The 17,071-nt window shown below is 51.4% G+C and overlaps 1 protein-coding gene and 1 pseudogene across 2 annotated transcripts in view; one reads left to right on the top strand and one right to left on the bottom strand.

Moving 5' to 3' along the window:
• The window catches only part of HS6ST2 (heparan sulfate 6-O-sulfotransferase 2), a 291,674-nt gene extending 285,105 nt beyond the window's left edge, over positions 1-6,569 (bottom strand). The window contains exons 1-2 of the mRNA XM_027097544.1: positions 6,040-6,569; positions 4,661-5,179 (exon numbers count right to left, since the gene is read on the bottom strand). Of these exons, the coding sequence (XP_026953345.1) occupies positions 4,661-5,179; positions 6,040-6,467 (947 nt within the window). The 5' untranslated portion in view covers positions 6,468-6,569. The remainder of the gene's footprint in view (positions 1-4,660; positions 5,180-6,039) is intronic.
• A 5,682-nt stretch (positions 6,570-12,251) lies between these two features.
• Positions 12,252-12,660, top strand: LOC113615318 (cytochrome c oxidase subunit 7B, mitochondrial pseudogene; annotated as a pseudogene). The gene has a single exon (XR_003430967.1). The product of XR_003430967.1 is annotated as a cytochrome c oxidase subunit 7B, mitochondrial pseudogene (transcript).
• The last annotated feature ends 4,411 nt before the right edge of the window (positions 12,661-17,071 follow it).

Below are 17,071 nucleotides of genomic sequence, written 5' to 3'. Positions count from 1 at the left end.
GACAAAAGAAAGAAAGAGAAAAGGCTATGCTCCATGTAAATGCCTTGTAATCCTTTCCTGTCAGTGATAGCCTAGTGGTTTCTAGGTGACGATTAATTACTCTTCCGTAAGACTGCTGCAAAATGTAGAGATACTAAACGTCTAGGATGCAACGTGAATATGATGATCAGATTCTTTGACTTGGGTAGCCATGGAACCTGACCTTCCCCTGCTGCCAGCCACCACCTGAGTGTGCCAGCCAGCACAGTGCTTGGGGAAGAAGAATGAGGCTGGTTCAGTTTCTTGGTGCCCAGTTCTGAGTTCCTCCCACAGACCCAGTGATGCACTAGAGCTGGCTATAAACGGAGGGAATTTGGCCTGAGAAAAGCCTGCAGAATTCGGGAGTTTGAAGAGCTGGTCAGCAACCATGTTTTGATACATTTTCAAAAACAGTCTTGGTAATTCTAGATTGAGCAGGACCTTTCTCTGGCCCCTAAACAATAGATGCATGAAATTCAATTGCTAGGTTTTTTGAAAAGAAATATGATTCTTAATAAACAATTTGTGCCTTTTGCCAGCCAAGCACTCTCTCTCTTTGTCCTCTCCAGGCAACATGATGGCAGCCGTTTCCACTCAGCCGTTACATATCACTCGAGCACTTCACCATCCGCTGAGGCAGGGAAGCATCTCGAATGTAGCAGTGGGAGCAGAATTCAGGTCTTGGCTTGCAGCCACGGTGGCCTCTCGTGTGCCCCCCACCAATGTGGATGGATGGCTGTGAGTCAAAAGGTGGCCCTTGTCGCCGCTGAGGCCTCTTCCTGACGGTGAGTCACCAGGTCCCCCGCGTCCTCCCATCCTTCTCAGCTTTGCAGTGATTTCTGACTAGGCAATGAGAGGCCCCTTTGCCACCCAGCCACAAGACCTTCTCCTGGTGAGCATAAAACCTCAGGGAGGTAGAAATGTGTTTTTCTCCCAATGGCTGCGGCAACCCTGGTCCAATCACTTGTTCAAACACATGTGTAAAAATGCCTGGAAACGGTGATGATGTAGTTGATAACAATACCAGTTAACATGCACTGAGTGTTCATTTTGTGGTAATGACTCACATGAAATACCTCACTGTGCTTTCACAAAATAAATAAATAAAATTTTAAAAACCTTGTTCATGGAGTCACAGTCAACAGAGCAAGGGCTGTGGAAGCAGCCACAGCTGGAGTAAGGTCCCTGCTGTGTCACTAAAGAGCCCAATGACCTTGAGAAAGTCCTTCAACTCCCTTGGGCTTCTGTCTCATGGGACAAATGGGGAGACTTTCGCCCACTCTGCCTTACTCCTACACATAGTGCAAGTTTACAGAGACATACCAGAGACAAGGGATGGAAAAGCTCATCAGAAACTGGAATGCACTCTCCACAAGACAAGGCTGGGACAGACTCTGGTCCAAGGTCATACAGCTGGTTCATGGCTGGCCTGGAACGAAGGCCCGGGTGTCAGAACTCCCAGGCCAAACAGACTGAGCTGCTGTTCTGCTCAGCTCAGTGGCGCATAGAACCACCAGCAGCTGGCATGGAAGCCTGCTCCACACAGGAACTCCTCGTGGCTGACTTTCGCATCTCCTCGGCCTCACGCATCACCACCAGCACAACTGCCTCTGTCTAAATTTTTAACACACACACACACACACTCTCTCTCTCTCTCTCACTGTCACACACTTGTGCATACCTTCTCTCACACAGATTATCAGAATTCACAGAACTGGTCCTGTAAGCAGGGATTTGTCAACATCCTGGGAAATTCTGGCACCCTCCGGCTATGACTACTCTTCAGGATGAAGATTTCTGGAGGTGGGTAGGAATTAAGGAAATAAAAGAAATGCCCTTGGGATAACCATGTGTTTCTCTAGCAATTTTTTTTTCTTTTTTCGGTACGCGGGCCTCTCACTGCTGTGGCCTCTCCCGTTGCGGAGCACAGGCTCCGGACGTGCAGGCTCAGTGGCCATGGCTCACGGGCCCAGCCGCTCCGCGGCATGTGGGATCTTCCCGGACCGGGGCACGAACCCGTGTCCCCTGCATCGGCAGGCGGACTCTCAACCACTGCGCCACCAGGGAAGCCCCTCTCTAGCAAATTTTATTTCATTTTGGTGAATACCATAAGATCCAGTAATTCTGACTCTTTAAAAAGTGGGTTTTCTTCTGGGCTTCCCTGGTGGCACAGTGGTTAAGAATCTGCCTGCCAATGCAGGGGACACAGGTTCGAGCCCTGGTCCGGGAAGATCCCACATGCCGCGGAGCAACTAAGCCCATGCACCACAGCTACTTAGCCTGCGCTCTAAAGCCCGCGAGCCACAACTACTGAGCCCGTGTGCCACAACTACTGAGTCCACGTGCCACAACTACTGAGCCCGTGCGCCTAGAGCCCGTGCTCCACGATGAGAAGCCACCGCAATGAGAAGCCCGTGCACCGCAACGAAGAGTAGCCCCCGCTCGCCGCAACTAGAGAAAGCCCGCACACAGCAACAAAGACCCAACACAGCCAAAAATAAATAAATAAAATAAATATTTTTTTTAAAAAAGTGGTTCTTCTTTTACTAGACTAGATGGCACTGTGGTATCACCTTTTTGATGATCAAGAAAATCTTATTTCATTTCAAATAATTTTGCTTCCATTGGGGGCCGTCCAAGAGGCTGAACCCTCCCCTTGAGGGGGCCTGGTTATCTTATGGTAAATTTCTGAAGTAATCTGCCAGAAGACCAGATACACAATCAAGACCACAATAATAATGTGTGCCTACAGATCCTGTCACACCCTGACCTACATGTCCAAAAGGATTCTAAAAGGCACATGTGCCCTGAGGAATTCCAAACAGGGCCAGGGAGTCCACAGTGGCCAAGACTTCATTTTTATTCCTGTGCCACAGCCATGGCTGTGGAATTCAATTTTTGCCCTCAAGAGCTTTTTACATCACCACCCCTCACAAAACCTACAGGCTCTATCAGCAGGAGGGATTGTTTTCAATATTGCCAAACTGTTTAGGAACGTCTTAAACACCAGAGTCTTGTGGTGACAATGGCTTACACAATTCTCGCAACAGATTGAGGCAGCAACCTTCCTAGGGTCAAGGTTCTCTTAGGTCGGGGGAAAAAAAAAAAACGGTTAGTGCTGGAAGGGAAATGAAAGTTCAACAGATTCTCCCAGAATTCCAGCATTCAAAAAGGACACTGTAAACTGAGGGAAGGGAAAGTGAGTAGGGGGTGAGGTTTCCTCTAAATCTCAATGGTGACCAGGAAGTCGGAGCGCTCCATTCGTCTGGGGCTGGACAGAAGAAACTGCCCGGCTCTTGCATTCCAAGAGGCATCAACAAAATATGGCCGTAGCCCTCACCATGAGGGGTTGGGGAGGCAGAGGAGGGAGTGGGGAGCCTGCCCAGGGAAGCAGCCTCTGTAGCAGCAGCAGCCTCCAGGACCCTTGTGGTCACCTCGCTGGGGAGACAGAGAGCATGGCCACGTCAACGAGACTCTCCTTGTCCATTCCCCGGACTGCCTGCCGCAGCCCACATCTGTTTTAGGGAGAGTCGCAGAATGGGAGCCCTGACTGGGGGCAACTGCACCCCAAAGAGTCCTTCCTACTCCTCCCCCCTTTATGGCATCCATGACCTCCAGCAACTGGGCATTGCAGCTGGCTGGAGGAAAATGCCCTAGCTTCAAAAGCAAGTGGCTTTTCATAAAACAGCTCTTTCCGATTCAGCCCTGGGTTCATAAAGTTGGCTGGCGGCGCCCTGCTCCGGGGCTCAGAGTTTGTAAATCAGGAGAGGTTTCTCAAGACTGAGCCCCACATGGGATCCGGGGCAGCGTTCCACCTGCCCTTCGACCCGCGGGGTGCCCCTCACACTCGCAAAGCGCCGCTGATGCCCGGCGTGCAGCCAGTAGTGCGGGGCGCAAGCTGGGTACCACGAGCTCTCTCTGGGTGTCCGCAAACAGCCGCAGAGGGACATTCATTCGCCCAGGGAGAGCAGAGCCAGTGGAGAGAAAGGAGGAGGGAGGCGACAAAAGTCAGGAAAGAAGAGAAAGAACAAAAAGGGTTAAAGAAAGAACGAGAAACAAAGTGAAAGAGGAAAACGGAGGGAAAAGGAAAGAGCGGGCGGCCAGGAGTTGACCAAGATCCCAAGCACGAGAAAGCGAAAAGAGAAAAAGGCAAATAGAGGAAGCGAGGGGAAAGGCGGGGGGAGGGGAAATGCGGGAGCGGGAAAGAAGAGAGAGCGAAACGAGGCTTGGGAACCTGGGTGCGGAGAAAAGAAGCGAAAGGCTGGAGGAGCTCAGGGACGCTGCACTCAGAACATAGTTCTTTCGGGCCCTCCAGTGCGGAGTCTGCGTGCTGTACCCTGTCCCGGCGGCGGCCGGGGGGCGCTCGTCCCGGGCCTCCTGGCCGCTTCCCCAGCGCGCACTCCCAGCCGCCAAGCAGGCCAACCCGCGGGCAGAGAGAGGAGCCGTCCCAGGTCGGAACGGACGAGCTTCCTGCAGCCGCCACAGCGCCACGAGCGCGCGCGCCGGGGCGCCACCGCAGGGGCGCCGAGGTGCTCCCTGGGTCGCCGGCAGCGGCTAGCCGCGCCTCCCGGCCCTCCGTCCGCCGCGGCCCGGGTCCGCTCCCGCGCCCCAGGGCCCCGCTCCGCCGCGGGCGCGCACTCACCTGGACGGTCTCAGCCTGGCGTCGCGCTTGCTGTCCACCACGGCGGGCACGCAGCTGGTGAGCTCGGTCCAGTCGGCGTGCAGTCCGCAGCTCCAACCCGTGGAGAACCTGGAGAAGAGCCAGGTCTCCCGCTTACCCGGCCGGTGGCAAGTGCATTTCTTCTGACCCACGCGACATTCGCACGGTTGCTCCAGCTGGATGTTGCGCACCAGGTGGCGGCCGAAAGTGGTGCCTCCAGTCTTCTGGATGTGCAGGAACACGATCAGGTCATCACCCTTGATGTCGAAGTCTACCTTGCGCAGGAGGTCGCCGCGGCTGAAATTGTAACGGGGCACGAACCTCGCGGAGCTCTCATCCTCCGAGCGGTACGGGTCCGGCATCGGGGAGCTGAACGCCTGCAGGCGGAGGAGCTGGCATTCTGTGCCGGGGCACACGTATTGGAGGACGATCACGGCAAATAGGAAGAGCATCACCAAAGCCAGCAGCAGCTTGTTGGATTTCTCATCCATGTTCCCGACGCTGGGGGAAACCCAAGCTCCTTACGTCAATCCCGCAGCTCTGCCCGCGCTCGCCGTGCGCCCGTACCGCCTCCCTCCCCCTGGCGCCGCCGTAGCGCCCCTTTCCCCCTCCCCTCGGCACCGAGTACTCCACCGCGGCGGCGGCGGCGGCGGCGGCGGCGCCCTTCCCCGCTTCCTTCCTTCCCGGCAGGCTCAGCGCTGTGGCTTCTGCCGCACACACCCCCCTCCCCCCGACTCCTTCCCGCTGGCCGCCTGCCCTCTCCCAGCGCCAGAGCTCTCCGGAGCCTCTTCGCGGGGTTTCGTACCCGTGGGACCCCGCCTGACCCGGTTGCCCCACTCCTCAACTCATACCACGGGTCCGAGCCCCCGCGCGTCTTGTTCCACTCTCGGTGGCTCCGTGACTCCCATCCCCATCCTGCTTCGCCCGCCGGACTCTCCCTGGCGCTTCTGCCCCCAGTCCCCTTGGCGCGCACGCCGCCGCCTCCTCGCCTAGCCCGACTCTCGGGCTCCTTCCCCGTGCGCCCCGAAGCCCTGCTCTTGCCCGCAACGGGTTGCCCACCTTGGGGGACGCCTCAAGGGAGCTCGGAGCCAGGCGTTCGGAGTTACCCTGGGGGAAGGGGGTCCGCCGGCAGCCCGACTTGCTAGCGGAGACGCTGCGCTACGGGTGCCCGCGGAAGCGCGGGGAGGGAGCCACAGCGTAGCCAAACGCGCGCCGCGCCCCTCCGGAGCCCCGGAGCCCGGCCGCCGCGGGCCAGCCGGAACTTTGCGCCTTTCTCTCCCCTCGAGGCTGCCTTCCCTTCCCGCACGGCTCCCGCGCGCCCTGGCCCGGGAGCGCGAGTCCCGCTTTCGCCTAAAACGTACCTGGCCAGGGGACCGAAAATCTTGGAGAAGATCGCGCCGAGCACGTGCTTCAGCGAGTGGCCCAGGGCGGCCAGGCCCCGGGTGAGCAGGGCCCGGCAGAGGGAGCCCAGGTCCCAGCGTCTCCTGAGGTCGTGCATCCGCCTGCGGCGGCCTCGGGCCAGCAGCGCGAAGAGAGGGGCGCGCGCGGCTCCCGCCAGAGAGGAAGAAGCCTTTAGGGGTTCGTCCAGGAGCGGCTGGGAGTTGAATCCGCGAGACACACCCCTAGGAGGGCCCGCGCGGACTGAGGCGGCGACTGATCCGGGCCGGCTTGCTGCCAATTCGGCCTCTACTCTGGAATGCCGGCGGGGACAGGTGGTGCGGGCGGGCGCTTCTCGCTCCGGTTGCAACGGCGGCCCGAGCGCCCGGGCTGCACACGCAGGCAGTGCCATTACCCCCTTGAGGCAACTCAGGGTACTAAGGATCTGGAGCGAGCTTGAATTTATGTAATAATGCCTCACGCCTAAGAGCTCAAACCACTTAACAAGCAGAGGACCTGGGTCTTCTCCTGTCTTGGAGGACGGAGGTCACTCCAGTGAGCACATCAGTACACTCTGGCCTGTAATTTCAACCTCCCCTAAAATAGCAAAGGCGCAAATTGGACCTTTTCCCTCTCTCCTTGCCAATTTCCATTCTACAACGGAAGCGGGGGCATTTTCTGAAAAGGTAAGTCAGCATGAAGGAAAAGCACGACCAAAAAACGTGTCAGAATGGGAATTTGAGCTTTTTTACAGCAGGGACTGGCCTTTACTCCCCCTCCTCTTGCTCAATCCTCAGCACCAAGCCCCGTGCTTACAGGAAGCCTTCACTCATATAAGGTGTATTAAAAGGAACGTACATGACTAAATACTACATCCTAGGGGGGCCATCTAATCCAAGGTGATGTGACAAATGAGGAAACTGAGGCCCAGAGAGGGAAAGGGATGTGCCCCAGGTCACACAGCAGAGCCTCAGCGTTTGAACCCAGGAAGCCATCCATTTCCTAACAGCACCTTTTCTAATAAATAGGTGCAGACCATCCTCAAGCCAAGTGTCCAAAAGGCTCTTTTCAGATGCAGGACCAGCAATGTAAGCATTAGCAAGAAAAGTAGGAATGTCCATTTAGAACAAGGTCCCCAGGACTCGGGGACGGTTCCCATCCGATTGTTCGGGTGGAGCTTGCTGCATACCGGAAACTGGTATTTCCGTGAATGAGTGCCCACCGCTGTCTAGTCCCACCACTGCAGAAGGAGCACGGGGTGGCAGCAGTGTCTCAGAGCAGCGCTGTCTGGGAGGTGGGGGCCGGTGAGATGAGTCCCTCCAGAGACAGCCTCTCCCACGATCTCCCTCAGAACATTTGGGCCCTCACTGAACCCTGCTCCGTCCCTCTTCTATTCTCTCTGCGTAGTGAAGCAGCAAGCGCTGGTCTGGGGATCCTGAGTTTCTGTCATTTCCTTGCTGGGCAGCCCTGGGATAATGACCTGCCCCTCCTGAGCCTCAGGTTCCTCTTCCATAAAATAGGACCAATTCCTCCTTTTTGGCCATCTGGGTCACTGTGAGGATGGCCTTTGGGCAATTCCAAATATGAGGCAGTGTTTACCTGCTGCTCTAAGCTCAGAGGTGCTGACTGAGTCACGGGCCAGTGAAGGCAGGGGCTCTTCTCAGGCGATTTTACAGCTGTGCCCCCTGCCCTTACCTCCCCCACCCCCGCCCCAGATGTCCCCAGTCCTGGCTGGACTTCCATGTGGCCCCCAACCTACCGGGGACAGTGAGAGACCCTTTGTCTGGCTACAGGCATGAGGGATTCTTGAGAAACCTGCATTTCAGGCATTTTACCTGTCCGGAGCATCCTGGGGGGAACACTCTGACTTATACCAAGGAGCCAGATGCAGCAACTTACAAGGTAGACCTCCTGGCTTCCCTGAGAGCTCCCCTGATGCCCCCAGGCTTGTAGGACATGTCTGCAAGGGCAGGTGACGGGAGCCACGAGGGTCCCTCAGGAGCTCAGCCTGCCAGCTGTCCGTACCTTCTCCCAGGCCACCCATTCAACCTCTTTGTTCTCTCCAGTATGTGGCTCTCCTCATGGTGCCATCTGAGGACCCCCCCCCAACCATTACACCATCATAATGACATTCAGTGGATCCCCAGAGAAACACTTCCGGAACAGTGGGTCACACGTTCATGCCCCCAGCGACTAACTCTGGAGTTTCTACTCTAAGAGATATCGGTGGGACTGGAACATGGGGAAGTGCCTTGGGTGGGGGTGGGAGAGTGGTAACCAGTACAGGGAACAATCAGGACTTAGTCATTTGGGTCACGAAGAGGAACACATTCACATACAGTCCGACGCTCAGAGCAAAGGGCAGCAAGGTTGGTGGTTTTGCTCTGTGCAAAGAAGGAACAGGAAGGGGCTGTAAAGTCTGGTTTCTGAGATCAGATATGTCACTAACAATCTAGTGTGAATATATACACCAGCTCACTGGAGGATATTTGCATGTACAAGCCTTTCCTCCACCCTCATGCTATAAGAAAAAGAAAGAAGTGAATCTCTCATGGTGGATTTCATATATCAGGGTTCCTAAAAGTGGGAAGAAACTTTGGGGGGCAGTAGGGGAGCCCACAAGTCTCAGAGGACCCTTCCTGGGGTGAGGAGGCTCCCTGCTAAGAAGAGGGAACTCTTCCTGTGTGTGTCCCAAAGCGCCACGTTCTCCTGAGGCCAGGCCTGGACCTTGGCAGGACGTTCCGAGACCTCTTGCAGCGCTGGGCTAGGCCCACCTCCCAGGAACCGGTTCCTCTCAGGAACTGAATAACAGAGATCCTGATACTCTAGAAATCAGCCCTATTTTGGAGATTGGGGAGGAGGGCAGGAGAGGAAGCAAACTGGCTGAATTGTCAGGTCTGTGGTTTTGCATCTCCTTTCTTAGGGCAGCCTGAGTTGCTGCGTGTCTCTGTGTGTGCGTGTGTGTATACTTGGGATTCAGGACTTGGAAGGTGACGACTCCACAGTCTGATCAGGGCTTCTGGTTGTCTCCACAGTGTGGTGTGCTTTTCATTATTTTTCCGGAACCTTGTCCTTCCATGGTTTCCACAAAACGTTGCCGATTCTGGGAACATAAAGGTCAGGCTGGCTTGCATACTAAGCACTGCGCTCCCAAATATGCATTTGGTTTTGCTGGAGTCTGAGAGGAGAGCAGGAGATGGCTGAGAACGCGCTGGCCTGGGAGTCCAGTGACCTGGCTTCTTGTGTTGACTGCTGCGAATGAGACCCTGTATTGACCCCGAGGAAGATACTTGTTCGCTCTTGGGCTCAGCTTCCCTATTTGTAAGAAGGCAAAGTCGGTGTTGTGCCTTGAAGGGCATTTTCCTGCTCTCACATGGTAAGTCACACACTTTTCTTGTCTTTCTCAGGGCCAAAGTGCTGCCAAACCCTCAGCGCCTTGTTGCAGGTGAGAGCATGGTCCTCCCTGCTTTCTGTGACACATGGCGGGGGGGGGGGGCGCACCGGGCCATCAGCAGCTGGACTTGTTCTGAGCCTATGTGGCAGGGGTAACAGCAGGGTCCCCTGTTCAAATTGAAACAGAAACTGAAAACTCACTGTGGAAGAAAGTGCTGCCATTCTTTATACAGAGCATAAAACACTAAAAAAAAATATGCTTTCCCCTTAGCCTGAGCATTCGCCGCAATGCTGTCTTTCCAGCTGTCGCTAATTTAAAACAAAAAAACGCTCATACTCTCAATTATAGGCGATTTTTGTCACAAAGATTGAAGGCATGCAAAGTATTGAGTCACTTCGTTGCTGGTTTTATGCGTCTCTCCAAACTGAATGAGCAGCAGTGCTTCACGGAAAGCGCTGCTCTGAAATTCGAGCTTTAATATTCTAAACAGGTTGAGTGTGTTATAGACAGCACTCTCAACCACTGTCTATTTTTCCCCCACGAAGCATTGACTTTTATTTGTTTAGCTTTAAAAAAGAAAAGCCATGGGGCTGAAGGAATTAAAAGAGGAGGATGATGCCGGGGTGAAGTGTATGCTGAATGAACGTGTGGTGCAAAGGCAAGAGAAAGAAGCACTGGACCAGGGTTCACGGTCGACTCTGAACATGCAGACCCGTGGCTGCCCTTCTCCTGATGGGAGCTGCCCACCATTTCCCTGACAGTGACACCACCACTTCTCACTGACAGCCAATGGAAGAGTCAGTTCAGGCAGGGCCTTGAAAGCCATGGTGACCCAAGGCCTGGAAACCACCATAGGCAGCAGGTCAGACTCTGCTCCTGTGACAGTCACATCACTTCTTTGGGCCTCAGTCTCCAATCTTAGAAAACAGCCTGACCAGGTACCTTCCAAAAGCTGGCTTAGGGGTATAGTAAAGAGGAAGCCAATCTGAAATGAGTTTTTTTTAAAAAAGGAGAGCGCACAGGCTTGGAGAGCTCATCAGCCTGGGGTTTCATCAGGGTTCTCTGAGCTCCTCCCTCAGAGCCTCAGCTTTCTTATCCGTGAAAATGGGGCTATAACAAGCTCCCTGGGTTGTTGTATGAGTTAACAAAAATAATCTCTGGGGCGCACTCAGTCTAGTTCCTAGAAGGAGTAGACTTGAGGAAATGTTCCTTCTTCTTCCCTTTTGACTCTATCTTTGGTTTGAGCTCTTGGCTGCATTTCCCACAACAGTAACATACACACATTTAATGACAGGTGGCTGGCTTTGCCCCCACCCGTCTTCTTTACCTGCTGTCTTTTCTCACCCTCCCTCCACACCTCTCCAGTGCTCTCCTGGCTGGTGTCCCCTGGAGGAGGAAAGCCTCTGATCTGTTTAATCGCGCCGAGGGGTGGGACATGTCCACGTGACCCCTGGCAGGAGACATCTACAAAAGAGGGGAAAGAGGGCAGTGCTTCTACCAAATGTAAAAATCACTAACTCAAAAAGATATCTATGGAATATTACTCAGCCATAAAAAGGAACGAAACTGAGTTATTTGTAATGAGGTGGATGGACCTAGAGTCTGTCATACAGAATGAAGTAAGTCAGAAAGAGAAAGACAAATACCGTATGCTAACACATATATATGGAATCTAAAAACAATGGTTCTGAAGAAACTAGGGGCAGGACAAGAATAAAGATGGAGATGTAGAGAATGGACTTGAGGACACAGGGAGGGGAAGGGTAAGCTGGGAAGAAGTGAGAGAGTGGCATGGACATATATACACTACCAAACGTAAGGTAGATAGCTAGTGGGAAGCAGCCGCATAGCACAGGGAGAGCAGCTTGGTGTTTTCTGACCGCCTGGAGGGGTGGGATAGGGAGGGTAGGAGGGAGGGAGACGCAAGAGGGAAGAGATATGGGAACATATGTATATGTATAGCTGATTCACTTTGTTATAAAGCAGAAACTAACACACCATTGTAAAGCAATTATACTCCAATAAAGATGTTAAAATAAATAATAAATTTTTTTTAAAAAGAGGGCAGTGCATTACCCCAGTGAATGATCCCCACCATAAGACACGATGAAAGATGCATAACAGGCCAGTGGAGGAGATGCTTGGGGAGCTGAGGTGGAGTAGAGTCAAGGGTTACAAGAATGTGCAGAACTTACAGGGCCAGCCCCACTGTCAATTATTGACACTAATTTTCAACTCCGTTCACTTCAAAAGTTAATGGTCGATCTGGCCAGAGCAGTTTCGACTTGTTCAGCTGAGCAAACCACAGCGGTCAGACTGAAAAACACAGTCAGTTTTGTGTTCGATCTGTATGAGCCAGAGCTGGGGCCGCCAACACCCATTCACCGTGGCCGAGTAAAAAGAGCGCCAAGCCAGAGCCCAAGAAAACAATGTTAGAGTCTCAGTTCTGCCGCCAGCTCACCGTGTGACCCTGGGCTAGTCTCTTGACGTCTCTGGGATTTAGCTGCTGACCTTGGTAAACCGAGGGCCTGCATTAGATGACGCTGAAGGCCCATCCCAGCAGGCACTTGCTGTGATCTAAGCTACGCCAGCTACTAAAAGAGCTGAGGAGGGGCCCCACTTTGTGTGGGCAAAAATGCACTACCGAAGATGACCCTCCAGCTAGTGGCTGAGTCTGAAAAGCAAAAGGAGAACTTTCATAAGAAGCAAACTTTCTTAGAGCAGTGGGTAAGAAAGAAACTTGAAAATAAGCCTTCCGGGCTTCTACCGACTTAGAAGGTGAAGTCAAAACTGAAGGACTGGAGTTACCGCCTTTCTGTCTTCAGCTTCACGATGCTTCCCTTGGCCAAAAACGCACTAAATCGTCTCGGAGTTCGAAGCATTTGGCAAACAATGGCAAGGCAGAACCACCAGAAGCGGGCACCTGATTTCCATGACGAATATGGTAATGCTGTATTAGCCAGTGCAGCCACTTTCCACGTTGCTGTATGGGCGTATACAGCAACACAAATTGGAATAGAATGGAACCTGTCCCCTGTTTGCAGAGTCACCCCAAAGGAATGGAGAGAACACTAATCATCCCAGCTGGTTTCATACTGAATTGTTTCAAAATCAACTCATAATTGATGCCAAGTAAAAAGCATTATGTACCCATTAACATATGGCGTGATTGTAGAAACAAAGTACACTTGAAAACTTAAAAAAAAAAGAACTGAAGGACTGGGACTTCCCTGGTGGTGCAGTGGTTAAGAATCCTCCTGCCAATGCAGGGGACACTGGTTCAAGCCCTGGTCCGGGAAGATCCCACATGCCACGGAGCAACTAAGCCCGTGCACCACAACTACTGAGCCTGCACTCCAGAGCCCGCGAGCCACAACTACTGAGCCCCCATGCTACAACTACTGAAGCCCACGCACCTAGAGCCCGTGCTCCGCAACAAGAGAAGCCACTGCAGTGAGAAGCCCGCACACTGCAACTAGAGAAAGCTCGCGCACAGCAACAAAGCCCCAATGCAGCCAAAAATAAATAAATAAGTAAATTTATATTTTAAAAAAACTGAAGGACTGGGGAAAAGTGTTGAGAAGTGACCTCCAGCTGACACAAAAGCCCTAGGTGGTTTTAATAATGCTAATAACTAAACCAAGAATGGCCTTGCCTGGTCCACAGCGTCCCACTTGTTCGCCTACTCTGGGGTTTTTGCAAGACAGAAGCACACCCATTGCTGATCTGACTGGTCTCCGTGGGAGTTCCAGTTTTGAATAATAAAATACAAAAGCTGAAAATTATATCTCAGAGCAACGCAAAGGATTTGGAGGAAGCTAGCCTTGAGGCCAAAATGGCTCCCAGGAAAAGGATTTCTTTGTTACTCAAATGGGCTTGAAGGGGAATGTTTTAGAAGAACCACCCAGGAAAAGAGAAAATTAATTTAGAGAAATCATACATGTCACAGACTAAATGAAAATTAATTTTTAATCAGAGCGAGCCAGACTAGACTTAACTGGGCTTGAGAGCAAAACCTGGAAAAGGACTTACTTTTTTACGTACACATTTTCAAAATCCACATTTCGCCAAAAGGCCTGAGAATGCAGAAAGCTACAACATTAGAGCCGCAGGGGAAAATGAACTTGGTAAAAGACACGCTGAACGTTCATCTCCACCGAAGAAAGTTGCCTCAGTGGGTACCATCTTGTGAAAGATTTAGCTGATGCAGAAGACAATATTCAAGTCCCCAGTGAGAAGAGTTGATAGGAATGAATGAAGGGTGAGAATTGTAATGGGGGGGCGGTTGAGGGGAGGGCAACATTTTGTCAAGGATGCTCCAGTGCTCTGCACCATGGTCATGTCATGGCCATGGTCATGTCTCCTGCAGGCTGACTCCAGAATGTTTAGCAAACTATGCCAGTGAGAGCTCCCGGACTCAACACCTATTATGTTTCAAGCACTTGGCTAAACACTTTACATGCTCTCTTTTAATTAACATGCTCAGCAGCCCAATGAAGTGGTTACTTCTGTTGTACTTATTTTACAGATGAGTAAACTGGGTTTTACAGAGTTACAGCTACCCAGCTAGGAAGTAGTAGAGCTGTGACTTGAACCCAAATCTGTCAAACTCCACAGTGACTCCGCTGCCCCAGTGATCCTCATCCAGCTCCAAGAGTGTGAGATATCACGTCCCCAAATGGGATATCAAGAGACTTAGATAGGGGCTTCCCTGGTGGCGCAGTGGTTGGGAGTCCGCCTGCCGATGCAGGGGACGCGGGTTCGTGCCCCGGTCCGGGAAGATCCCACATGCCGCGGAGCGCAAAAAAAAAAAAAAGAGAGAGACTTAGATAGTCCTCATCCTAGGCAGGAGAGCTGGGCGGAGAGAGATCATGGTGTGTGGGTGTGTGTGTGTGCACGCACGCACGCGCGCGCACGCACACGCACGCACACACGTTTGTCCATGCGCCTGCTCTGAGAGCACTGAAGGAGATGGAGGGTAGGGGCTCAGAGTCTGAATTTTAGTAAAGAGGGAAGCAGAGATGGAGACACTGCGAACTGGGTAACTCAACGTGCACACAACCTTGGGACGTCACCCACTATCAGGTTATCTGATAGTGTTATTTTTTGGAAGTGTCATAAGCAACTCTGTCCACTCCACTATGCAATAACCTTCTGGAAGGCTGGGACCTTAGCTTCTTCATTTTTAAAACTTCTCCATAGCTCCCAATAGCAATAATATTTGGTCTAAGGCTTCTCAGTTGACCAAATACTTTCACAGACACTGACTGGACCTTCGTAACAACTCAGCGAGGCAGCCGTCGTTGTTCTCACTTCATCTGTGTGGAAAATGGTGTGCCTTAGGGCCGAAGGAACTTGGTCAAGGGCACACAGCTGGTACGGAGTTGCCACTGCTGAGCACCCCCTTGATCCACCCAAGCACACATGCCAACATGAGGTAATGCCCAGGCACCTCACAAAGGATCTAGCTCAGAGTAGGGCTCAAGAGATGTTAGTTTTCCCCTTACTTGACAATATATGGTTTTAAAATGTTTTCTTTGCACTAACTATATCCTACTGGGTACCCCAGTATCTTCAACAGAGACTGGTCCACGTTCTCAGAGAGCTTACCACTGATGTAAGAAAATACAGCCAACGTGTGTGAACCTGAGGACAGTGAGCCGCTGACTAATCTGTGACACAGGCTCTAATGCAGTGAAAGCTCTGAGGACGCTCCACAGTGGGCTGGAACGGTCAGAGGTTTCCTAGCAAACATCAGGGGGAAAGGCCTGGAAAAGCCGATCGATCCACTCTCCCCTCCTTTTTGTCTGCATCCCAGAAAGAGGAACTTTTGCTGATAGAAACTGTTTTGATCGCCTTTCCTTGTGCCCAGTGACCCAGTCCCTTCCTTGTCAATGAGGTTGTATGAAAAGTGTCTTAGCTCCAGAAGATGTGGTACATATACACAATGGAATACCACTCAGCCATAAAGAAGAATGAAATAATGCCATATGTACCAACATGGATGGACCTAGAGATTATCATACTAAGTGAAGTAAGTCAGAAAGAGAAAGACAAATATCATATGATATCACTTAGATCATATGGAATCTGAAATATGACACAAATGAACTTATTTATGAAACAGACATAGAGAACATACAACATAGAGAACATAGAGAAACGGACATAGAGAACAGACTTGCGGTTGCCAAGTCTGGAGGGGAGAGGGGGTGGGGGAGGGATAGATTGGGAGTTTGGGATTAACAAATGCAAACTATTATAGATAGATAGATGATGATAGATAGATAGATAGATGATAGATAGATAACCGAATCACTTTGTTGTGCCCCAGAAACTAACACAACATTGTAAATCAACTATACTTCAGTAAAATAAAAAAATGTTTTTAAGTGTCCTAGCTCTCCCCAGCTACAAATGCAACCCTCCATCTATGGCACCAAGAGCGTGGCATTGTGGGGTCTTTCATCAAGGGAGCAGTGTGTGACCACACAAGCACCCCACGGTTTGTAGCAACATCCACATCCATTAGAACAAATAGCTTATTTTTTAGACCAAGTCAATAAGCTGCTTTTTCCAGGGAGAAGAGCGAGCGGGACAGACACAGTTCAAGTAAAATAAAAGACACTCAGCATTTCACCCTAAATGTTTCCATAGTTCCAGATCTCGCCAGCGGTTTGGTAGCAAGTCAAAGCAGAAACTGACATTTGGTGTTCCAGAGTCTTCTGGAAGAGAGCCAGATAACGAATTGTCAAATGAACAGTTTCTGGCTCTCTTATCAAGGACAAATCCTACTCCAGCTGAGATGCTAGCAAACTAACAACAACGAGAACAACAGTAATTTGCCAGGATGATGCAAACCCAGAATGCAGGAGAGGCTATTTTCTTTGTTGACTGCGTCTGGAAATATGGCTAGATGTGATTTATCATCTGCATTAGATGCTCTTCTATAACATCCTAAACAGACATTTTATGCTGGATATCAACTGGAAAAATTTTTATTCAACACTAATTTCGTCAAAACCTGGATAGTTGATACAGCCAGATTTTGTCAAATGAGGGAGAATTAGTATGATATAAACTATTCACTATAAAGACATTACTATATTCTCTAAGCCTTCTTTGAGCTCTGTTATACACTAGAGTTTGTGGCCTAATACTTGGATTAAAAGCGGAGAGTAGGATATTCAGGCTGAATTGTGCCTCCCCCCAAGACCCCTGAAACTGATCTGAAATGATAAGGCAGTCCCTCTTAGGAATATTTACAGACTGTTCTTCATGTAAAAGAACGTAAGAAGTCCCCAAAAGCCTAAGAAACCGAGTGCCCTGAGCAGATCCTTTTCCTGCCCTTCATTCTCAAAAGTTCGCTGCAAAGGCTCTGGTCAAGTGCTGCAGGCTGCTCTTTCATCTCCGTAACCTGAGTGCCTTTGCAGAACAGGCTCCCTCTCCGGTATTCAGTGAATTCCGAGTCAAGTCCAGGCTCGAGTCAGCTGCCTCCATTGTAAGTCTTTTGCAGTTCGATGGATGGCTTGGCCCTTATGCCTTGAGGATTGGAATCTCCTGGGCAGGGATAGGATTTCACTTTCCATGTCTACAGTGCTTGCACCAAGTTTATTAATATA

The sequence above is a fragment of the Aethalodelphis obliquidens genome, unplaced genomic scaffold, assembly GCF_003676395.1.
Source record: "Aethalodelphis obliquidens isolate GAN/ISIS:26980383/991018 unplaced genomic scaffold, ASM367639v1 scaffold115, whole genome shotgun sequence".
NCBI lineage: Eukaryota > Metazoa > Chordata > Mammalia > Artiodactyla > Delphinidae > Aethalodelphis > Aethalodelphis obliquidens.
Note: the sequence above shows the minus strand (reverse complement) of the source record. Positions and strands in the feature narration are given on the sequence as shown.